At 40.3% G+C, this 25,693-nt stretch overlaps 1 protein-coding gene across 8 annotated transcripts in view; it reads left to right on the forward strand.

Moving 5' to 3' along the window:
- Positions 1 to 25,693, forward strand: part of SUPT3H (SPT3 homolog, SAGA and STAGA complex component) — a 445,162-nt gene that overhangs the window by 374,425 nt on the left and 45,044 nt on the right. For all 8 annotated transcript variants that reach the window (XM_054021899.1, XM_054021900.1, XM_054021901.1 and 5 more), the window contains 3 exons: positions 1,840 to 1,947; positions 2,504 to 2,692; positions 4,724 to 4,834. In XM_054021899.1, coding sequence (XP_053877874.1) covers positions 1,840 to 1,947; positions 2,504 to 2,692; positions 4,724 to 4,834 — 408 coding nt within the window. The remainder of the gene's footprint in view (positions 1 to 1,839; positions 1,948 to 2,503; positions 2,693 to 4,723; positions 4,835 to 25,693) is intronic.

Raw genomic sequence — 25,693 nt, forward strand, 5'->3', positions numbered from 1 at the left:
CAAAGGTAAGATTTATTCCATTCACTCTTTCAAAGAGCTCACATTCTTTCTTTCCTCTTTCTTGTGTTTCCTCCTCCTCCTCCTGTGCATCCTGGAATTGTAGTTCCTGGACTCAAAGTTTACTGTTGGCATCCTTGCACCATCCTCTGGTCTGAATACTGCTGGTCAGTCATCCACATATGGAATACACAAAGGGACCAGCACGTGAAGAAATGGAGTTTACTTACCTGTAACTGTAAGTTCTTTGAGATGTACCCTATCTGTATTCCACTACCCACCCTCCATCCCCTCTGCTTCAGATTCTGTTGGATTCATGGTGAGAGAGGAGGCAGCCAGCACTACCTCTTATGCCTTTGGTCTGGAGCATGAGGAGAGCAACTGCGTGTGTGCGGGCCAATGGACAGCTCTTGTTAAGAATCTGTGGACTCGGTTGCATGGCACGCATGTGTATCAATATGTGGAATACAGATAGGGACCACACATCTCGAAGAGCTTCCTGTTACAGATAGGTCACTTCCAGTTCTTTAAGTTAAAATAACTCATTGTAGTTCAAACTCTATTAAAGAGGCATTTATAGTTTCATAGAGTTTCAGGCCAGAAGGGTCCATTAGATCATCTAGTCTGGCCTCCTGTATAACACAAACCATTACATTTTATCCAGTTACCCCTATATTGAGCCCAATAACTTGGGATAGACCAAATCATATCACTTTTCAAAAGGCTAAACTGTGTGCCACATGCAGAGAACAGGAGAGTTGAGGCCCCTGCAATGGCAGGAAATTGATTTGGAGTGATATACTTAATGATCCTTCCTTGGTGATCCATGCTTCATACTGCAGAGGGAGGTGAAAAAAAAAAAAAAACACGATCCCTGTCAATCTGACCTGAAGTAAAATTCCTTCCCAACCCCAGATCTGGAGATCAGTATGACCCTGAGCATGTGAACAAGACACACCAGCCAGGCATCTGAGAGAGAGGATTCTCTCTGCTACCTCAAGCACTGGTCCACCCCATCTGGTGTCTCATCTCTAGCTCTGGTCACACCCTATTGCTTCAGAGGAAGGTGGAGGGGAAAAAAACACAGAATACATTTGTACAATTGTACTTCAAGGGGAAAAAATCCCTCCTGACTGCTGCAGACTGAGGTGCAAGCAGAGTTGGGTAAGCATCCAGGGAGTTTTGAGCATATAGGGAGAAATGCAGAATTTCCGTTTTTTTCCATGGTCCATGAAGGAAGGAAATAAATAGGGGGATTCAGACATTCACCGACTCCAAGGCCAGAAGGGTCTGACACCTCACGCACACGGACTTCAGAATATCTCCTACAAGCTGATTAAAGATGATATTTTAGAAAGATATCTAATCTCGCTTTAGAGACTTCAATCAATGATGAATCCCTCCTGTTCCAGCATTTAATTACTGTTACTGCTAGGAAATTGCATCTTATTTCACAGCTGAATTTGTCTAGTTAGGATTAGAATTAGCATCATTTGTGTCAATACAGATATAGTGTCTTCCTTCACTTTTGAGATGTAGTTCATAACAAAAACAATGAGGAGTACTTGTGGCACCTTAGAGACTAACAAATTTATTTGGGTATAAGCTTTTGTGGGCTAAAACCCACTTCATCAGATACATGGACTGATGAAGTGGGTTTTAGCCCATGAAAGCTTATACCAAATACATTTGTTAGTCTCTAAGGTGCCACCAGTACTCCTCGTTGTTTTTGTCGATACAGACTAGCACGGCTACCCCTCTGAAACCTGTCACCAGTTCATAACAAGTTAATTCCATCTCAGTGAACCTGGTCTTTAATTGTTGCTTTTGTTGCTCTTCTAGTTGGTGGACTTGGCTCTTTTGGTCAAACAGGATATGGCTCCCAAAGCAGGTGATCCATTCAGTCATGCAATATCTGCTACTTTTATACAGTATCACAATTCTGCTGAGGTAAATACTTGTTTTTATTTAATATTGTCAGTATATCCATCATTTCATAAGAGTAGAAATAAATATCATAGGTAGGGTGGTACTTATTTTATTAGTACGTGCATTTTTTTGGAATCGTTGAGTTCCTTATATTACATATTTGTATCTGACAGCTGTTGATGTGCTGATGCTGGGATGGGGGAAATCACTGTATGTTTATAACTATTCAAAAAAACCTTTTAAATGTACATATTAAAGACTATTGAAAATTATTGACGACAGCTTTACATTTAAAAATGAAAATTCATTCTGCTTGTATAGAAATTCCCACTACCAGCCCTGAACTACTTCTTGTATGTGGACCTTTATTCCAGCATTAGAAATTAATATGCATACATATCAGCAATAGCAGATACAATAGTTGCTGTAATTACCTGGATCAGCCATCACAGTAACTTCCCGAATGTGCAAACTGAATGTTGTATTATACTTCCTGTAACAGTAAGTCCAGGAAACTAATGAAACAGTTCTTAAAAATCTCATTTTACAATAACTGCTTGACTTTTTGTTTTGATAGCCACATTTCTTAGGCCAGACCACAAATATGAAGAGTAGTCTTGACTCCCCCGAAAACACACCACCTCCTACGCCCACTCCCCCAGCATCAGCAGGACCACAACACCTTGGGAAAACCCTGTCCGGAGCCCTGGGGAATGGAGGCATTGGACAAGACTCCACCAAAGTCAAACAAAGAAAAAGAAAAAAGGTTGGTGTGGATGAGGCTGTCGTAGACAGGCACTCAAAATATCTACTAAAGATCTTGATCTTTTTCTTGGGCTTGAAATCTTGGTTTTGAAAACTGTATTGTAAAATATGGCACACACTTTAAAGATCAAAATTGCTGAAAAGGCTTAAGACCTTCAGTATCCTTATTTTTATCTCAGTAAGTTCAGCTTACATGCTTTGAATGGAATATGGTATCTTTTATCTCACATTCAAGATATCCAATGTCGGTAATATCATTCCTCGTTTTCACTGTAATCCTAGGTGTTCTAAGTGGGAGGATGAACATATCAAAACTGAAGTGGGAAAAATTGAATAAACGAAGAGGTTATGTATTATTTGCTGTATTTTTCAGATATTTTGGGAAATCTTGGGAAAAAATATGTTACTATAACTAAAGGTCAACAGCATGAATTGAAGCACTAGTGTTGCTGTCATGTACATTATTTTCTTGCCAACAAACATGCACATTCCACTAGTAATTGTTACACTGACATTATCAAACAATAAACAAGGTATGTATATGCTTCTCATAGAATCATAAGAGGGATAGACACTCCCCATATAGTTCACCTTTCCCTCACTAATAAATTAACTGTCAGCATTGGCTTTGTTACATACCATATCAGTGAGGAACTTATTGATGATCTGTAAAAATATTTGTCTTAGGAGTTCTGAATGTTACTTTTCCCCCTTCCTTTTTACATTGAGTTGGTGGGGTTCATATGAGTGATTTGCACTGCAGTTCACAGGCACAAAATATTAACTAAGGATGCAATTTTAGGTACAGTTTTGTTTAATATAAGCTCATAACCTTACTTCAATGTCATTTTAAAAAATGTGATATTTATAAACTACTGTACAATTTACTGAAACGACATATCTAGTTTTGACAGGAGTCTACTAGGCATAGCTAAGGTGTCGTGATAAACCAGCTGTTTAGTGAAGAATGCTATTCATACTACATCAGGGCCCAGACCAACACAAAGCAGTGGGTTTCACATTGCCTTTATGAATGTCATTTAGAAAGGACCCACCAACACATTATGTAGCATGTGGTTTCCATTCATTGATGCCAACTGGGACCTGTTGATGGTCAGCACTTCTGAAAATCAGGCACTTTATTTAGATACTTAGCTTTAGACATCCAAGTCTGAAAATTTTGGCCCATGGTATATGTTCATAGTATGTTTGTGTACATCTTGCAGTGTCCATTGTATGTTGGTCATGCTTAATGGATTCACCAGTGGCATTCCCCTGATCTTATCACGTGGCAGTCACCTGGATGGAATCTGTGAATGTTTGCAAGCAGCTGTCTTGGGTAGCCAGAGAGGCTTACACCAATATTACAGTTTTCCTACTACAAATACAATATAGCTTCTGCTCCTGCATAGCCAGGAAGACCTTTGTAGCATCCGTGAACCAGCATGCATGAATCTGCTATTTCTTGCACAGGGTCCTTAGTTCAAAAATCTATTTAAAATCTGAAAATTCTCCAGTTTGAATCTATTCAGATATTTCTTTATCTTTGTGACTTTATAATTATGTTATAATTAGGTTTCATTTCTAAATTTAAATTTGACATCAGACGATTGTAATCTTGGTGTCTGCTTTGAAATATTTATCAGAATTTTTTGCCTGCCCCTTAATATTATAAGGAAAGCTTGAAATGTTTCAGAAATAGCTTTCTGTGGTTATTGCAGCATGACTTACATGATCCTTTCATTTGAATTTGAGCATTTGCTGCTCTTTTCCATTGCTACATACATCAGCACCGGGTAAAAGATTTAAGAGGACAAATATATTGTTCTCTGGGTCTGTTAAACAGAGGTCATGTAAAAGTCCTCTTTGATTTGTTAATAGATTTTTAAGATGTAGTGTGTGGCAACAATAATGTGTATCCTCAGGGAAAAAAATCAGTCCATTTTATAAAGGTTTACTTTCATATTTTATGCACTGCAGGTCTGTTGTGTGTTTTTGATTTAGCAACAATTTATGTGTTTTTCTGTTGCAGAGCACTGCAGCTTGTGGTATAGAGGCTCAAAGCGATGCCATCCAGCCCTGCCACATCAGAGAGGCCATTCGGCGCTACGGCCACAAGATTGGCCCCCTTTCCCCATTCACAGTACGTAATAACAGAGTTATAAAAAGTTATATTTATAATCTTAAAGAACTTTGATTTTCAAGTGGTCAAATGAAGAAGCATTGGAATTGTTGAGAGCAATTTGTGGTGACTGTAATTTTCTTTACAAAAGTGGCATAATTCTCTTGGGAAATAAAACTTAGTAATTTCTGTCTCTTTTTGGAAGGACAAAAAAGTTTTTTTATTTTAAATATTATTTTCTTTCAATTATAAATTATGCTTTTTGTTAGCACTCGAATTTTCTGTTTTTGCAAAATTTAGGTTTACTGTTATTTTAAATTATAGGTATTGCAATATGTTGAGGAGCATTTTGTATTCTAAAATTAGTTACATGTCAGATACTGCTCCTATTGGAAGTTCAAATCTCAAGTGATACATTTAGGGTTGGAGAAAGAGCAGATTGGTTTCTTTAAACAATTTTGAACCTCCACTGAAACGCAATAGAATTGAGTTTCCAGTAAAATGTTGATAGATTGTGAGGTTTTCCCATCAGATTTTCTACACAAATTGAAAATCCATTATTCAAAGCAGCCCCAAACAAATTATTTATTTAAATTTTCAGCTGATGTAAACTTCAAAGCTGCCGGGTATGTCTGATGTCATAAATTAGGAGCATCTCCTTATGACTGACTACTGTATGTGGCCTATATCCCTGCCTACTTCATAATGTCTCACAATTTAGAAGAGAGTGCATCTCACATAAACTTCTAAGTCAATAAAACTCAGAAGTAATGCTGTGTTCAGATCTGAATACCTGATATCCAGAATGGAGTTGACGACTTCAAGGGATTTGAGAAAAGAATATTCAAAATGATAAAGGGGTTAGAGGAAATAGCTTAAAAGGAAAAATTAAAACAAATAGAAAGGATAACCACATGCAATATGCTTCTACGTAAGATAGCCATCTACAAGTATCTGAAAATTGCCTGTATCAAGGAAGGAGATTCGTTTAGGGGATCCCAAGAAATTATAACTTGGAGTAATGGGATAAAATTAAGAAAAGTAAGCTAAATTATTATTTTCATAATGCCATAGGTGTGCCTGGTGCTTTTATATGTATGCCTATATGGTATTACATAGATATTTTATTCATGATAGTTGTAATGAATCTCTGTATATAATCTCAACTGTATCATTGGCCACCCACAACTATTAGTTTAATATTATGTAACAATTTAGCACAGAAGTTACATTCCAGAGTGGTGCACAGTCTTTAATAATAGGTTAGGTGATATTCAGCTAAAACCCTGCAGATAGCCTCTGAAAGCAGAGAATGTAATGAAATACATTGTAAAGAAGAAAAAGGCTGCTTGCACCCAATTATAGTGAAGCAACTTTGTTTTTCCAAAAAAGCAACTAATTTATAGGTAGATGTTTGAAGTTCAGGAGTAGACTATCTGTGTCACCAGACAGGATGGTATTCTACACCTGCAGGGCAGAGTGGGCATGCAGAGTGCTATTTGAATAGTGTGATTTTTTTAAAATAGCCTAATATGAATAACCAAAACTGTGCATCACTGGCCATCATATATTCTTGGCATTAGCTTCTATGGCTGGCGCTTGATGAGATAAAAGGCCACTGGTCCCTCCAAACAGGCCAAGAAACAGGGAATCTTAGGCCATCTACTAGATAGGTTAGGTTGCTATAGAGCAGATCTTACATTTATCCTTATAATGATAAAGATGAGGAAGATCTTGTGTCAAAGGTATTAGAGTACGTGTATTTAAAATTATCTATCTATATTCTGCTTCAAGGATTTTCCCCTCTTGGGATAAGTGTACCTATTTGGACCACTCACCCTTCTCCAGTCACACACAGTTTCAACGGTATAAAAGGGGGAGTTTCCCAACCTTAATTTCCTTTATGCTGCAAAAGTACAGTGATCACAAAAGGCATGTGATGTTTCCCTTGTCATTCCTGTTCTTTTTCTCCCCTATATAAGTATTTGTATGTAGTCAGTTAGCCATGTTGTCATTTAAAAAACGTTGTGCCTGAGCCACTGTCTGGGACACAGCTCTCTGGGGTGATTCCTTGCTCCCTAGTTGGAGGTAAAAGAGTAAGGAGAGGAAGCCCAGTGACTGCTCTCAGCACCGTCATCATCCAAGTCAACATACACACCAAGACTGCCTTCCTTGAACAGCTCCTCAGGGTTGAGAGAGGTTGCCTCTAGTGATGCCTTGGTGTCAGTCTCTCCTTTTTTCCCTGCCTCATTCATCACAGAAATTGGAAAGTGTGTAGAAAATGTGACGGGAGGCTGCAGTAAGAGGGAGCATGACTTCATGGATAAGGCAATGCACGGGGAATCAAGAGAATGAGCTTTTATCCCAGACTCTGTCACAGATTTCCTGTGTGGCATTAACCAAGTCACTTGAATCAAAATGATCTGAGTACGGCACTAATTGTGCCCAGAAATGAGGAAAGCACCCAAGTTTTGAGCATCCCAGTCCTGATTTTCAAAAGTGCTACATTAACATTGGCAGATGTTGTCAGTAGATGCTGCAGGTGCTCAGTAACTCTGAAAAATTAGGCCTTAGCTGTTTCAAGTTGAGCACCCAACATTGGAAATTTTGGCCCTTAATCTTTTGCCTCAGTTCATCATGTCTCCGGTGGGCTGTAATGCTTTGGTCTAATTTTGGTTGTTGGGTCTAGTGTAGGGTTGCTGGGTATGCTGGTGGCCTGTGATATACAGGAGACTAGATGATCTGGTGGTTCCTTCTGGCCTTAAACTCTGACTGTATGGCCTGGTCTACACTGGGGATGGGGAGGGGGGTGTCGATCTAAGTTACGCAACTTCAGCTATGTGAATAATGTAACTGAAGTCGACATGCTTAGATCTACTCACCACGGTGTCTTCACTGCGGCGAGTTGACAGCTGACGCTCCCCCGTCGCCTCTGCCTGCACCTCTCATTCCGGAGGAGTACCGGAGTCAACAGAAGACCACTCGGCGGTCAACTTATCGTGTCTAGACTAGACGCGATAAATCGACCCCCACTGGATCAATCGCTACCTGTCGATCCTGTGGGTAAGGTAGACAAGCCCTATGACACATCTGCTTATGGGGATAAATATAGTCAACAGAGGTGTTGAGAATATAAATCCATTAGTGTCTGTGAGAGGCTCCGATACTGTGATGATGAACCCAACAGAAAATCCCTTGAGAAATTTTAAACAAATTCTGTAGTTGGCGCAGCATTTGCATGGTGTGCAGTAAATAAGACTTGGGGCTGTACGTTGAATGATGCGGATAAAAAGAAATGTTGGACAGCTGCCTCAGTCTAGGCCAGATTGTGGTATCTTACTCCTTGAGCAGTGCCACTGATTTCAATGAGACTGCTTGAGGAGCAGTTTACTACTAAGCATGAGAAATGGTATCACAATCTAGCCCTCACTGAGCGCCATCTGTCTGATACACTGCATGACCAGCAAGCTTGTGGGGAAAAGACAGAAAGTGTACATGTAATTAAAGATTGTATTGTAATGCACATACTCTAGGGGGCAAATTAAGGTTGCATAGACAATCTTAATTCTGGTGATTCCTAACTTTTGAGTGCTGGGCTTTGCCACCTTAACAATATTCTTTTAACAACTTTAAAAAAAATAAAAATGGAATATAGATATAGAATAAATTAATTAAATAACAAGATTAAATTAAAAACCATTTCTTCAGCAACCTGGAATTCTCCATTATTATTGTTGTTGTTGTTTTGTATTAGAGCAGCATGCAGAGGCACTATCAGGACCTCATTATGCTCAGTGTTGCTCAAATGCATTCAAAGACTTGGGGTGAAATCCTGGCCCCTCCTGAAGTCCATTGACTCCATGAAGCCAGGATTTTACCCATGGTCTCTCCCCACAAAAGTTAGCCTAAAATACAAGTGATATACAAAGAGCTGGGTTAGACAGACACAATAACATTATAAATAAGTTTATCGATACATTTATTTACCTGCAGCTCAACTCCTCTTTAAACTGCTCCCCACTCTCCCACATGAGGATTTTGTTTTGTAATTAATAGGCCCTCTCACATAGTTTGCTGTGAGCAGGAAGGGGAAGGATTTTCGGCGCATCCTGTCATTTCCCACCAGTTTCCCTGGTGACAACCAGTGGCGGCTCCAGGCACCAACGCTCCAAGCGCGAGCCTGGGGCGGCAAGCCGTGGGGGGCGGCCTGCTGGTCCCTGCAAGTGCGGCAGTCAGGCAGCCTTCGGCGACTTGCCTACGAGAGGTCTGCTGGTCCCGCGGATTTGGCGGCAGTTCAGCGGTGGGTATGCCAAAGCCGCGGGACTGGGGATCTCCCGCAGGCAAGCCGCCGAAGGCAGACTGCCTGCTGTGCTTGGAGAGGCAAAAAAGCTAGAGCCACCCCTGTGGCAACTTGCCATTCGTGCTACCAGACCCACAGTAAATTAAAGAAAAGAGCCAGCATTGGGCAGTGGAAGTATTGCTGATCTTTCTTACCAGGTATATACCAGCTCAGTTCAATCAAGTAGAAGGGTTAGAATGTAGTATATTTAGAAACATAATTCTCCACTCTCATACACCAGCCAAAAACAATGTAACACCATTGAAGCCAACATACTGTTGGACTTTGTAAACAGAGGCAGGGTGATTAAGATAATAAAAGGCTTGTCATTAAATTAAGAATTGTTAATGATCCTGACAGCAGTCCCAGGCACTCTAGTTAAAAGATAGGAAACAAAGGGTAGGAATAAATGGTCCATTTTCAGAATGGAGTGAAGTAAATAGTGGTGTCCCCCAAGGGCTTGTACTGGGACCAGTGCTGTTCAATATATTCATAAATGATCTGCAAAAAGGGATAATCTGTGAGGTTGCAAAGTTAGTTAAATCCAAACTCAAGATAGTTAAATCCAAAACAGACTGCAAAGAGTTACAAAGGGATCTCACAAAACTGGGTGACTTGGCAATAAAATGGCAGATGAAATTCAATGTTAAATGCAAAGTAATGCACATGGCAAAATATAATCCCAACTATACATACAAAATGAAGGTGCCTAAATTAGCTGTTACCCACCAAAAAAGAGATCTTGGAGTCATTTGCAGTACTCTGGAAGCACTAAATTTCCAGAGTACTGCAAATTTATAAGAATCCGTCTTTGTGCCTATATCATCCTGAACTCGTTCTCCAGCTTCAGAAGACTTAAAAATTATCTCCAGTTATCAATGGGACAGACACAACTGAATAATGTAGCTGTCCTTAACGTGCATCAAAACAATAACAGGGAACTAAAAGTAAATAAGATTGCTGACAGTTTCATCCAGAAAACTACAGTGAAACATAATGTCTTTAAACTGGGACGTTAGTGAAGACCGCTTGTAGGTGATGGCAATGATTTTAGTATATTGTAATTCATGATAATGTAATTATGTAGTTCATAACAATTTAGTCATTATTAAAATAGTAACGATACCAACAATAGAATCATAGAATATCAGGGTTGGAAAGGACCTCAGGAGGTCATCTAGTCCAACCCCCTGCTCAAAGCAGGACCAATTCCCAACTAAATCATCCCAGCCAGGGCTTTGTCAAGCCTGACCTTAAAAACCTCTAAGGAAGGAGATTCCACCACCTCCCTGGGTAACCCATTCCAGTACTTCACCACTCTCCTAGGCCTTGGCTGCACTTGCAGCTATACAGCGCTGCGAGGTAAACGTGTCTTCATACAGCTGAGTAGGGAAAAGCGCTGCAGTCTGTCCACACTGACAGCTGACAGCGCAGTGGCGTGGCCACACTTGCAACATTTGCAGCTGTGTTGGGAGCGGTGCATTATGGGCAGCTATCCCAGCATTCATGTGGCTGCAACATGCTTTTCAAAACGGGCGGGGTGGATTGTGACAGGGAGTGTGGGGGAAGAGTGAGTGCTTTTTGGAGCATGTCAGCACTCTATTTTGCAAGTTCCGAACTCCCGGCCCCCTGCTCATTCATTTACTCACTCAAAGCAAGCTGCAAACTGTTTGCTTTTCTCTGTGGTACGAGCTTTGAAACCGCCACTTCCGCATTCCTGCAGCCGGTCACAACAATGGAGAGGATTGGCCACTTGACAAGGTGATTAGTACAGCGCTGCAAGTGTTTACACACCCCCCCCCCTTGAGTCGTAGCCACTCTGCTGCAGCTGTTATTCCTCTCAGGGAGGTGGAGTACCTGCAGCGGTGTACCCAGGGAGATACAGTGCTGTAAGTGCCCTGCCAGTGTGGACAGGAGTGAGTTACAGTTCTGGGGGAGGCTTTACAGCACTGTAACTCGCAAGTGTAGCCAAGGCCCTAGTGAAAAAGTTTTTCCTAATATCCAACCTAAATCCCCACTGCAACTTGAGACCATTACTCCTTGTTCTGTCATCAGGTATCACTGAGAACAGTCTAGATCCATCCTCTTTGGAAGCCCCTTTCAGGTAGTTGAAAGCAGCTGTCAGCTCCCCCCCCCCTTCTTGTCTTCTGCAGACTAAACAATCCCAGTTCCCTCAGCCTCATTCAATAACTAGACACATTCAATAACTAGAATATGAAAGAAGTGTATAAATATGCTGAAAATAGCCTCCCCAAAAAACTGGCAGAGTGCCCCCTCACACACACACACACACACACCACACACCTCCTCCAAAGCACCCACCATCAAAAACAAAAGTCAGCACCTGTGGTAGATAGACTTGCTGCACAGGATTGTGATGATGTTTTTCTGGAAGTGATAAATAAAACTCACAAAGGTGATAACCAACCAAAAGGTGTCCACAGCTATTCGTGAGGGATCTCAGGACAGGAGAGGAACCTACGCTGTCACATTGCCCTTGAGATAAAAAACAGAAAAATGAAAGTTTGAAAAAATATAATGTCGTCTTTGAACTTTTCAATAAAATCAATTTACATTAAGACTAAATACCATAAAATGAAATATCACAGTAACAGATTTTCTCCATAGAGGATTAGATCTTGTTCTTAAGGCACTGGACTGCGACATAGGAGAACTGGGTTAAATTTCTGGCTTTGCCACAGATTTCCTGTGTAATCTTAGGAAAGTCACTTACATTCCTCAGTTAGATGGTAAGCTTGTTAGGGCAGAGATCATATTTTCATTGTGTTTCTATAGTGGGTGTCACAAGGGGGTCCTGGTCCATGACTGGGAATCCTTGGAGCTATTGCAATACAAATAAGAAATAATAATAGGAACATAGGACATTTGACTAGAAGTGACCTCTCCTGGGTCATCAGATCCACTCCCCTACTCTTGAAGGCAACTTTGTCATATAATCCTTTTATTAATTTATCAGGCTCCATTTTAAAACTAGTTAGGTTGTTTGCCCCTATTGGGACACTCACTCTGAGTAGGACAATCACTTCTAATTTCCAGCCTCAGTTTATTCATGGTCGGTTCATATCCATTTTTTTCTTGGGCCAGCATTGTCCTTCAGCTTAAATAACTTTTCTGCCTCTTTGGTGGAAAAATTAGGTGACCTTGAGGACAAAAAAATTCAAGACCTTGACACAAGAAGTAGGAGTGTGCTGATGGAATTTTCTGATGACACAAAGTTGGGAATTCATCTTTCTTGACCATGAGTGACCAGAATTGGGCACAGCATTCCCAAATAGGTCTTACCAGTGCCTTGAACAATGGCATTAATACTTTCCCATCTCTTCTAGCAATACCATTGATTCCCACTAGACATCCTGCCTTTGCCCCCATTGAACTCACCTACAATGTTCTTCATTATCATCCTTGTTCTCTATTAATTTAGTCCCCACTGAAGGTGCATAAAAGTGACACCACCCAGACCCCCCTCAGTTCTTCTCACTACCAGTGGCCTATGTCTGAGCTTCCTGTGCAGTTTACCTTATGGGTTTTTTCTCCTGTGTAGCTAACTAGTTTAGTTTTCCCTCTGTCGGTAAATAGTTCACTAGCAGTTTATTGCCTTTTGGGTTATTTATTTTATTATAGCTTGGTTTATTTTTTAGTTAGTCTTGGTGCTAGGCGCCCTTGGTATGCAGTGTTCTCCGGGATATAAATTGTGCCTGTGGTGTGGGGTGTCTATTCCAAATCTATGCTGCCTTTTTTGCTTGGGTGGAGGAACAATTTCCTGAGGAGACTATTATAGATAGTCTGTAGTCTCCTGAGGAGACTATATATAGACTATATATCGATCCATCAGCTCCTGTTAACTTTTCCTCCTCCTCGCCAGATGATTCTAAAACCATGAATGCATCTTCTCCAGTTCCTGAATAGTTTAAATTTCATCAGGATCATCCAGGAAGAATGGCTGCATATTTGGATATTCAAGCAGAGCTTATACAAGAAAACACATGCAAGCCCTTAGACCTTCTCCAGGTTTCCCTTTCTGTTTATGAGGTGCTACTAGATCTAGCAAAGACTTTATGGAATACACTGACCTCTTTGGCTCTTACAGTGAAGCTCACGGACAAGCACTATCAGGTCCCAATGCAAGGTTTTGAAGGATTAACCTATGAAGAAAGATTTAAAAAATTGGGCATGTTTAATCTTGAGACAAGAAGAGTAGGGGGTGTCTGATAAGTCTTAAAATATATTAAGGGCTGTTATATACAGTGATTAATTTTCTCCATTTCCTCTGAAGGTAGGACAAAACTGAACCCAAAAGACCTGATTTATTTGTGAGAAAAATTTAGTTCACCTTCTTTCTGCAAATGTGCATAGTAAATCAGTTTACTATGCAGCAAGGGAGATTTAGATTAGATATTAAGAAAAACTTTCTAACTATAAGAATAGTTGATCCCTGGAATATGCTTTCAAGAGGTATTGTGGAAACCCCATCATTGGAGTTTTTTTGAGAACAGGCTAGACAAACAACTATCAGGGATGGTCTAGATATATTTTGTCCTGCTCAGCACAGGGGGCTGGACTAGATGACCTCTTAACATCTCTTTCAGCTCTATATTGCTATGATTGCTATGATTGTGTAGTGGCCAAGATCTCTCTCCAGTGCTCTTGATGGAAGACGCTCTTCTTCCAAAGTGATGGCATCTGCCAAGAATGAGGAGAGCATCCTGGTTGCAAAACTCAAGTATAGCTGCGGACAGTTTTCAAACTATTGAAGACCTTCCTTTTGATGGTCGATCCCTGCTTTCTGATAAAATGGATAAAACCTTACGTTCATTTAAGGACTCTCAAGCTACTCTTGGCTCCTTACACGTGTATACCACAGCTCCCAGGAGACATTAATATAGGCTTCAACAACAGCAATGGCAGTATTATAGGCAGCTGTTTTACCCATCAAGGCGGACAGTTTTCAAAGAAGAGAAATAAGTCTCAGTGTAGGAGATCATCTAATTCCAGTGCTATGCCAACAGCTCCACCTCAGTCAGCTATGGACAAGCAGATACATAGATTCATAAATTCTAATGTGTAAGGGACCATTGTGGTTATCTAGACTGGTTTCCTGTCTAACACAAACCCATAGAACTTCCCAACGATACTTCCTAAAGCATATCTTTTAGAAAAACATCCAATCTTAACTTAAGATGGAGAATCCACCATGTCTCTTGGTAAATTGTTCCAATGATTAATAACTCTCACTATTAAAAGTGTCCTAATTTCCAGTCTGAATTTGTCTAGCTTCAGCTTCCAGCCATTGGATCATGTTATACCTTTCTCTGCTAGATTGAAGAGCCCATTATTAAATATATTTGTTCCATGTAGGTGTTTATAAACCATAATCAGTGACTCCTTAACCTCTCTATTTCTACTCAAGTTTTCCCTGTTTATGCATCCCAGGATTGCATTGGCCCTTTTGGCCACAGCATCACACTGGGAGTTCATGTTCAGCTGATATTCGCCACAACTCCCAAATCTTTTGCAGAGTCACTGCTTCCCAGGATAGAATGTTCTATCCTGTAAGCATGGCCCACATTCTTTGTTCCTGGCTGTATATGTTTACATGTAGCCGTATTAAAAAGCAAATTGTTTGTTTGCACCTGCTTTACTAAACAATCCAGATTGCTTTGAATCAGTGACCAGGACGCTCTCTAGTTCACAGAGCTATGGCGGGGCAGGGAATCTTAGTACTCTCGCTCTGTGCCTCTCTGTCCTCTGGAGCTAATGGCGAAGTGGGAGGCAGAGCACCTTGGCCTCTGCAGCTCTCTGGGAAAGCTTTTGTCAATGTCACTGGGCAAAAGTGAAATTGACTAGAGCTCTGGGGCACAGCTAGGGAGATACCGGTTTTGTGAAAAGGGCATCTTTTGTTGTAAAATCATTCCAACCAGCTCTAGTCCTTACTACTAGTCCCTTGCACTAGCCAGTATGTAACTTTGAATCACAAAAGCTTACTGTGATATTTGATTCTACTTCTGTTTAAAAGAAAACTGAGAGCAAACATAGGAAACAGAACTTATTTTGTCAAGCAATGTAAGTTCCAATGGGAATATGCTTTCCAGCATGGCTATTATTATTTGTTAAGCATTAACAATGTACTTGGCACTGTACATGAGATTTAAAATATGGAAATATTCTGTCATCTGATCTTTCTCCTTTTTTTATTTCACCATTTTTCCCATCTCCTTCATCTGATGATTGTGATGTGTGCTGTTAATAAGGCAGTTTTGGAGAAAGAGTTGACTTGTGTAATTTATTCTCTAGCAGTATTTGATAGATGTTGGTTTGGACCTAAAGAGGACTTTAAAAGTTTCATAATCATATGGTAACAGAGTGCTAACATTAAAGTAGTGAAAATGATCCGTTTGCATTTATTCTAACCTTAATAGTTATGTCAAAATGACTAACATAATTAGAGCATTTAGGTTTTTGCCTCAGATCATAAGCCACAATGAAAAGCCGGCAAGTGTATGCTAGATTCTTCTGCACTCTACCATGTCTAAGATAGTCTAGACATATATTTTATCCATGTATTCTGTATTGACAGCTTATGGGTGGTGCCCTCTATTACCTAGTTTAAAGCATGATCCCGACTTTCAACCAGCAGCGATGTAAATGACTGATTTAAAATACAGTGCCATGTAATTTTGCAAGACAGGAATGGGAAATATGTAACTCTTCCTCATGTGGTATGATGTAATTCCATATGTTGTAATCGAATCCATTTTTTCTGTGCCACATGCATATTCGCTAAAACAATAAGACATGTCTTCATTATTTCATTTTTGGGCTAAATCTTACTTCCTTATTCGGGCAAAAATCAATGGGAGTTCTGCCAGAGTAGGATTAACAGAATTTCTCACACTGAAATGTGAATTTATATTTGTGCAGAAAATTAAGGTAATGCTTTTATGAACTATTAAATGAAATGACACTTTTTTTCACATTTTTTACTTAACATGTTTAAGGGCTGGAAAGAGGAGAAAAAAGCTTGAATCCCCACTTCTTAAACTCCTGTTCAGTCCAACTCAGGGCTCGAATTAGAATGAGTTTGGTGGTTATAGGCCACCACTCACGTAATTAGGTCACTTCATCATTCATTTGATGAGAGGTCTTGGCTTCAGATAAACTCAAATCACAGCTACGGTGAAGAGTGTGAGTGCCCTAAATAATAATAATAATGTCTTACCTTTTGGGTTAAATCAGAAGTCACTGGAAGGTCTTTTTGAAAGAAAGCAAACTGCATTAGTTAGTAGTCTGATCGGTGTATGCTTCACCCTAAGGCCTGATTATAGACTAGCTTATATTTTACACCAGGGTAATGCCATTGATTTCAGTGTCATTTTTCCTAATTTATTTGAGTGAAAGTGAGATCAGATTTAGTCCAATGTCGTCTTAGATATGAAAATGAATCCAGAAGCTGTAGTAAATATGGTGCTTGTGTTAATTTGAAGAATCTGCAGACACTTCGGAAACCTCATAACATCCATGTAAAATCTTCATTATTGTAAGGTACAAAACTGTCAACAATTGGTTAATATAGAGTCATTCAGCTTTGATGTCCATTGTAATGCGCCCTTGTCGTATCATTTGTTTTTCAAAGGAGTTGCATTCAAAAAATATTGCAAAACTGGAGTTGATAATTTATAGACTAGAATATCTAAATATGACCATAAATAGTGCATTCAAACCATAACTATTTAAAACCAGAAACTGTCTAGGGCATTTTGGGCATTACTCAAGTTTAGCATTTCAATTTGGAGTGCAGATCCCAATAGTGAGCCATTCTAATATAATCTGATATGGCCATTAATTTATCCAGTGTTAAATGTTTCCAATGTGACCTTAAAAACTGAGTTTCTGTCTGCTGTCCTATGGCATTTTTTCATAAGAGTATGGATTTCCCCCTTGTCTTTGGCCAAAGTTTCCCTTTATCTCCCTCCCCCCTGCAATCTGTCATACAGAATGCGCGGCAGCACTTTGCTGCTACTCCAGCACTGGCAGCACTGGAGTGATGCTGCATGCATATTGTTCATGAAGCACTTTGGGAATGTTTGGGATGACAAAACCCTAGGTTCTTCCATCTGTTTATTGCACTTGCATGTGTCTCATTTTAATTAGATGTTTAGAATGTCAGAGAGCTCTATTTGTACTTCATGTAATGCGATGGGGCCCTAATCTTGATTGGAGCCTTTAGGTGCTACCGTAATAAGCAGAATGGGTTGGTAAATGTTCATTGTTTAATGATGCCCATGGAATAGGAGAGTTATGTCTAAGGCTAAGATTTTGTTATGGTTATTTTTAGTGAAAGTCAGGGACAGGTCACGGGTAATAACCAAAAATTCGCAGAAGCCCGCGACCTATTCCTGACTTCAACTCAAAATGGGAAGGAAGGGAGGGACCAGCACCCAGGGCTCCAGGGGCTCGGGGGTCTCCCCTTCCGCTGCTGCCAGCTGGGAGCTCGAGTCCCCACTGCGCCCGCGGTGGCTCAGAGTTCCAGGGTCGCCCATGCGCCCACGGCGGCTCGGCGTTGCAGGAAGCCCCCGTCGCCTGCGGCGGCTTGGAGCTGTGGGGTCTCCCTGCCACCTGTGGCAGCTGAGAGCTGTGGGGGAGCCCCCATGTCACTCATGGTGGCTGGGAGCTGCAAAGTTTCCCTACCACATGCAGCGGCGGGAGCTGAGGAGGAGTCACTGCCCGTAGCAGCTGGGAGCTTGTGGGGTCCCTAACTGCCCAGCAGCTGAGAGCTGATGGGTCCCCACCAGCTGACACCCCCAGCCAGGCTGCCTCGGGGCTGAAGCAGAAAATGTAATGGAGGTCTCTGGAAGTCACAGGTTCCGTGACCTCAGTGACAAAATCTTAGCCTTAGTTATGTCCAGTCCTGAAGTGCAGTCTGACTGGAACTGAAATACAGCAAGTGTTTAATAGTGTACAATGATACTAATAAAAGATAGTTTAGGACACGAAGTGAAGGGTACTGTATGTAACTGAAATTACTTTGAGCCAGGAGTATTGCCCTGAAAACACAAACACACACACATCACTTTTATCTACCTTATACAAGACTGTTTCTACGCTGTTTACTAATGCACACCTTCTCTCCAAGTGTCTGAACAGTCATACATCTTATCTTATGAACTCAAATTCTCCTCCCCTAGACAGAGTTTAGCTTTTGCTTTGATCTATAATAATTCAGTCCAGAATTAGCACTAGTGGAGGGGTCTGGAAATCTGTTTTGGAAACATTTTCATATTCCTTCAACCTACGCCCTTATATGTTTATAATAGACTTTTTAAAAATCATGGTGCTGAGTTTTGGAATTTCCTGATTAGAGGAATATCAGGATGCTGACAGTCCTCTTGCTTTGGTTGTTCTGCAGGCCACTCCTTACTCCTAAGTAGTACTTGCATGCCTATATTATTTATTACTGTCTGCATTAGTCAGATTTGTACTGAAATAAGTGAGTGTGACATATCATTCTAGGAGCTTCAGAAAGACTTAGTTTCAGACAGTCACAGCTTATAGGCCCCAGTGTAAATATGTCTGTAAAAGGATTTACGCTATGACTCAAAGTAAGAACCAGTAAAAGAGCATTCAAAGAGCTTAGTACAGTTTCTTTGCAGTTAAAGATTTTTTTTGTTGATCAATATTTCTAGTTATAAATATCTTTTTTTAACTAACAGAGCTGAATACTAATTAATCCCTCCATAGAGAGAATGCCACAGAACATTGGGGTAGGGACTGATTTTATTTGTGCCTTGTACTGTGCTGATCATGTTGTATGTGGATAACAAATTGTAAATTTAATCACTCCAAGTAGTTTTTAATGGTACCTGCTGTGCATGCAAGCGTGAGTGCGTGTGTGTGTGTGTGTATATATATATATGCATGTGTAATATATAGTACAATCAAATAGCAATGTTTTTAAAGAACTTCCATTTCATTTTGAATAAAAGATGCTACAAAAATATAAGATCATTACCATCAATGGCACCAATTCAGCAAACCACTTAAGGAGATATTTAAATCCATCCCATTCAGCAAAGCACTGAAGCACATAGCCACATCTTTTTAAAACTTTGATAAAGCTGGTACCGGAGCTTACTGGTTTCCAGTGATCACTGATGAAAAAGAAAACAAAATTTATGAAACATTACTGGCATGCCAATGCTTATCTGTTGGTTGAGACTAAAACACTAGAATAGTGGCAAGTAGATTTATTTTTTGATGGCAAAGAGAGATTAAACTTTTTAAAATACTAAGGTAGTACACATTGTTGGGATCATGAATAAATTAATATGATTCAACAGTGTCCCCATAAAGGAAAGATAAACTGGTGCATACTCTATAAGAGATCACTAAGATAAATTGTACAGGAAATATAGAAAAGCAAGGGTGCTTCAGGCACCCCATATCAAATGTGTAAAGATTTTTCTTTACATTTGCTCTGCAAGCCATCTTCCTTAACTGGGAAGGTACCTGGAAGTTTAATCTTGATTATTGTCAACATTTTCTGCATGCTGCAGCCCAAAACAGTGAATGAGTCTACATTAGTAAGCAGTTTGGGAGTAAATGCTACAAAATTTGTTTCCAGATACATAATTTGCATACATTACAGGTAAATATTTCAAAAGCACCTCAGTGACTTAGAAACCTAAGTGCCATTTTTAAAGGGATTAGACACTAGAGAGACAAAATCTCATTGAAACTGTGAATGAAATCCTGGAGCCAGAGAAATAAATGTGATTTTTGCCATTGAATTCATTTTGGCCAGGATTTCACCCTTAGTGCAGAAGTTACTTTTCAAAATTAAATTTAGGCTCCTAAGTCTCTTAGGTGCTTTTGAAAATGTTATCCAAGGTGTTTATCATCAGTTACATATGATTTTACATATGTTTTAATTACACAGAAAAAATCAAATTGTTTAATTATGGTTTTGGTTCTTCTTTTTCACTTTTAACATATGAATATTACTCTTGTGTGTTAAACAGTTATAGTTACTTTCCTTCCGATGTATTTCAGAGTATTGTCTATTACTTGTTATTCTATAATATAAACACTTTGTATTTGGAAAATATGAATTATTATTCTATAAAAACACTAGGAAGTCAGATCTCAGTTTGAAAATCTTGTTCCCTTCCCCTCACCCCAAAGTTCCTCCTTTCAGATTTATGAAAGAAAACATTTCTTTCTGTAAAAGGTTTTTGTATGCCAGCATCTGGAAGTGTTTATTTCAGTGGCGTGTAATCTATCTGTGGATTTAGTTAGCACCAGACCCCCTTTTGTGTACTCCTGACTTAAAATTTTTATAAATGATCTTGTTGAATTTGTGCCAGCGTGCACATGGTTTGGCTGATTGCTGCATATATCCTTTACCTGCCAGTCACCTTTGATTTATATTCCTTCCCTTCTGCTTTTGCCTTCCAAAAATGGTGCCACTGAACTGTCCTCTAAATCATCTTATTGGATAAATTACTCCAAGATTAGATGGTACATTTTTGGGTGCTTTATGGACAGAATGCAGTCTTATAATCCATCCTTACCCACTTTCTGTAGAACCATTTAGGAAGGCGTATTGGACAAGGGAAACTCAAGCTGTCACTACTTGTTTATTACAAACAATTCTTTAAAATACTGTACAAAATGCTGCAGATTTGTGCGGTATTTTATTGGGATAAATAAATAGTGGAGATGCCTTGTCCAGTACTCCTCTCTGAATGGGACTACTCCTGAGAATAAGAGCTGAATGATTGGCCCCTAGCGTTAATATTCAGAAGAACTGCATACACAGGATTTGAATTTAAAGCTATTTTAAAGCATTTAATTTGGAAAGGATTTCAAGGTCTATTTAGTATACATGACAATATTTTTGATTTTTAGAAGCTCCATTGCCCTCTTTAAGTTCAACAGCTAAGCATTTTCAGGATGACAAAGGTTTCGTAAGCTTTACTTAATGACATTACTAATTTGGAGGGTTTTATGAAGTTTCCTGGAGAAAAGCAGGTGGCTTGGCAGTAATTTAAAAGTTTCACTATTTGTGGTAGCGGTTTCAAGGGGTTTCATGTTTCTAAAGAGAGAGACCAAACAGCATATTGCTTAAGAGTATCTGACACAATGATGTATCATTCTGGACTAAGTTTCCAGGAGTTCAATGGTCATTAAACATGTTGTTTGACTTTATATTACAGTTTCCCAGCTGTCTCTACTGGGGATAATCTTAACGCTCAAAGAGAATTTAGTAATGAAAGAGTTAGCACGCAGTGCTGATGAAACAGTAAGTTGCCTAGATAATTTTACTAAACAGGAACATAGATTTTTAGATAACACAAAAATGTCTTTTAACTACATACGAAAAGAACTGGCTCATTTTCTCTGGAGCACTGGGAAAGTATTTACAAATGATCTGGATAGCATTTGATATCCTGTGGGGACATTTAAAATTCTTGGATTGCACATACATCAGTGTCTTAACACACAACACAGTACATGAATTGTTGCAAGCAGCATACAAGACTTCTAGGCAGTATAGATGTGGTCCTGTTCATCCAGGAGATGTTGGCATAAAGTGACTCTGCACATGAAGTTTGCACTACAGGAGTGCAAAAGACAACTACTGTAATATCTTTTCACACACTTAGTGCTGGCAGTGCAAGTGCTTGTTTAGTTACATACGTGCAGCTTGCTCTTTCATGTGAATGTATCTAATTGTTTATTTCTTTAGAGTCACATCTCACAATAAAAGAACTTCTGGTTTGGCCACTTGAGAAATTTTACTAAATCCGTTAGGAAAAAAGCAGCACAGACAAGATCGCTATAAAGTGCACGTTAGCTGTAACTCTCCTAGGAAACAATGCAGCTCTGAATGTTGTAAACCATTTATAATCTTTAAATGTTCAGCATGGCTTTGTTTAAATACGTATAAATATATGTAGCCAGATTTTCATTATCACCAAAGGCTCCTTCTGGTAGTGTAGAAGGACCTTAATATGGGAGTATATTACACTTACTCTCTCTTTAAGTTCCTTTACACTGCCAGAGTGATGTAAAGGGAGTAGTATAAATGAGAATCTGGCCTCAAGGTTTCTGTGGTACTAGCCCAAAATACACTGCAGCAACACAGATGCACACTTTATGGCTATTGTAAACTTGATCTGGCGGGGTGATCTGTCAGCTTCTCTTGCCCAAGTCTCTCTAGTAGTCCCATTCTGGGCTATGAAGAGTGTGACATCCCCCGGGGTGCAATCTGGAACTGTGAAACTGCTATGCCCCCCTTAACTCTCCTGCCCCGGCTGTCTCCTACACTACTATGCTAGTGAACAGCAAACCCCTTCAGGTTCTGTTCACTCAGCCATCAGCATGCAGAGGCACACCAAGCAAAGTTACATGAAGGCTCACACAGCCACTTGGGAACTGTATACAGGGAGCTGTGAGCCAATTCCCCCATCCCTAGCCTTGCACCCAGAAATATCCATCTTACACTGCTCAAGATCTTCTTGATCAATGCAAGCTCATTAATTAGTTCGCCACTCCATCAAAGGGTAGTGGACATGCACCAGCCGGAATGTCCGGAATACGGTGGAAGGACCTAGGACCAGCTGGTGTAATCTGAGCAGATCCCCCAAGCACTTTAGACAAACTCTCTGGTTTAGATTAAACATCAAAATAAGCTTATTAACTAGAGAAAATAGATTTTAGGTGGTTATAAGTGGTAGGCATAAAGGTCAGAGTTGGTTACATAAGAAATAATAAGTAAATAGTACACACATTCTAAATCCTAAACTTTATCAGGCTAAGCAAGATTTGAATCAAAGACAGTTTTTCTCACCCTACTGGACGTTGCAGGCAGTTTTCAGTTCACAATTCATACTAATTAGAAAGCCTTTTAGTTGGGACCATCCCTTCTCCCCTCTCGCGCCCAACCCTCACCCCCCAGTTCAAGAAGACTTTTTTGTCTTCCAAAGAATCTTGCTTCCAGGTGTTGAGATGCGGGAAGAGAGAGAGGCTCCTTGGTGATGTCACTGTCCCCCATTATACTTTTCTTCAGTGCTGGAAAAATCCATGCTGTGTCATGGGGCTAGGCAGCCCTCCTGATGTACGTGAGCTGCTAACCATCCCTCATTATGAATTGCAAATTTTTGCTTGCACTTTTTGTCGATGTGAGGTTTGGCGTGTAAGGCCTTTGTGTTTGCAGGTTCTTTGTCCTCTCTGAGAGGCTCGTCTGTGGGCGTTTCCCAGTCTCAGAACATGTTTCAGTAACAAACCTATAGCAGAATCTCATAACTTTGTATACAGTGATGATACGTATATTTTGACAGGATAATGAGGTTCATCAGATCACGTCTTTTCAAATGATACCTCACAAGGCATACTTTGTACAAAACATATAATCATACAGTGGGGGTGAATATGTGGGTACAGGGGGCATCATCGGCTACAGTACGTCACAGTGGGTTTTCTCCTTATATTTGACCAGGGTCAGCTGGTCCTGCTACTGAGGGAGTCTGGAAATCCCTTCAGTCCTTAAGCTTCTGACTGGCCAATAGGGGATCCACACCTGCCCACTTCACTGCATTCCACCTCAGGGCCCTTAAACCAGGGCAGGCGGAATCAGGTGTTAACAACTCCTCCTGCTGTCCCTTAGCTCCTTCCTACCACCCTTGGTTTCTGTGGGCTTCTCCAGCCTGTAGATCCAGTCATCCCCTCTCTGGGGTCTGGTCTCCGGATGGGTTCTCAACAGCTTGCTGGCATGTGTTTCCTTCTCCAGGCTGTTTGCTCCTCTAGTAGCCATCCTTGCCCCTCTGCTTCTCAGCTCTTGTATCCTCCAAGCCTCTGTGAAGCTGCCAGTCAGTGTCGGCCAGAAGTTCCTGAATTGACCCTTTGGTTGCCAGGCCAGCATAGGATATATACACCACATGATAGAGCCCTACAGAACATGTCTTATGAAACCCTCATAGCTTTTCCTTCCTATTTGCATTCTCTTTCTTTCAACTTAATCCTATGGCGCTATCCAAAGGTTTGTTAGGATTGGGACCCCATTGCGCTACATGCTATATACAGGAAGATATGGCCCCTGCCACAAAGAGGTTGCAACATAAATAGACGTTCTTGTTAGCTCATCAGGGTCACCCGGGGGGGGGAGGGGCAGGGAGGAAGTGGGGCAATTTGCCCCAACCCCGGCGGCGGTCTGGGTCTTCGGCCAGCATTTCGGCGACAGGGAGCCCTTCAATGCTGCCGAAGACACGGAGCGACTGAAGGGCCCCCCACCACCGAAATGCCAGCCGAAGACCCGGACCTCTGCCAGGTAAGTTAAAAGCTCCGCAGCTCCCCCGCTTTGCCCCATGTCCCCTGAATCCTCTGGGTGGCCCTGTAGCTCATCAGGGCAGGGACCATGTCTGCCCATCTTTTTTGTATAATATTGAACACTAAGTGCTAGGTGGAGTCTTTCATGCTGCACGTCAACATACATAATAATAGAGTTCTAACCCACCAGGTTAGATAAATATAGATTTTGTCCTTCAGTGTAAAATGCTGAAAATGTTGTACTGCAATGTATTCTAAGGGTGAATGTCTATCATATTTCTGTAGTTTGCAAATTATCAACTATTAAAAAAAAAAAAAACTTCTTAGACCTGCATTTTCATTTTACTGTAGAGCCTGATACTTCTATCTGCTGCATATTTCTTTTTACACATTGCAAACGAGCCCAATAGCAAATTGTTTTCTCGTCATCAGAATAGGGCTAATTCAGGGGGCCAAATTACACACTCGGCAGTAGTTGTAAATGTTTCCCCCACTGCACCAATGTAGAATGTCAGACTTTTGGCAGCTAAACAATATTTGTGAACTTTGGGGTAAGTGGGGTTTTTTCCCCTTCTCTGTCCATGGGAAACCAGTGACTTGGTCTACCTCTGAAATTAAATTGAAGACACTGATGGGCTGATGTGCTTTTTACTTAGGTCTCAATTCAGCGAATCTCTTAAGAACACACTTAACTTTAAGCCTGTGGCTATGCCTAATTTTCATGGGACTTAGGCACGTGCTGAAGCCTTAGAGATGATTAAAGTTAGAATATTTTGAAAAAACAACAAGGAGTCCGGTGGCACCTTAAAGACTATCAGATTTATTTGGGCATAAGCTTTCGTGGCTAAAAAACCTCACTTCTTCAAGTGCATCAATATTTTGAAAGAATCTCAAAGTTGTTTTGAAAATTATTTTTTTTAATTTCACTGCCCAACTAGGAGGTAGTTATACATTATGCCCTTTAATTATTTACTCCAAGGTCCATGCTCTAATGTGTTAATATTTTCTGCCTACATCCCCAAGATATATCAACATGAAATATATTTGGCCTTTATGTGATTATAGGGTCTTTGGCATTGGTATTTGACATGAATTTAACAGTACAACATCAGGAGGCTGATTTCTTGGTTTTCCACAACAAAGGTGTCATTGCAATTCAGATACTGTGTCTCCTGGATTGTTTTTTTTTAAAGCCA

This window comes from Malaclemys terrapin, chromosome 3 (assembly GCF_027887155.1).
Source record: "Malaclemys terrapin pileata isolate rMalTer1 chromosome 3, rMalTer1.hap1, whole genome shotgun sequence".
In the NCBI taxonomy this organism is placed as follows: domain Eukaryota; kingdom Metazoa; phylum Chordata; order Testudines; family Emydidae; genus Malaclemys; species Malaclemys terrapin.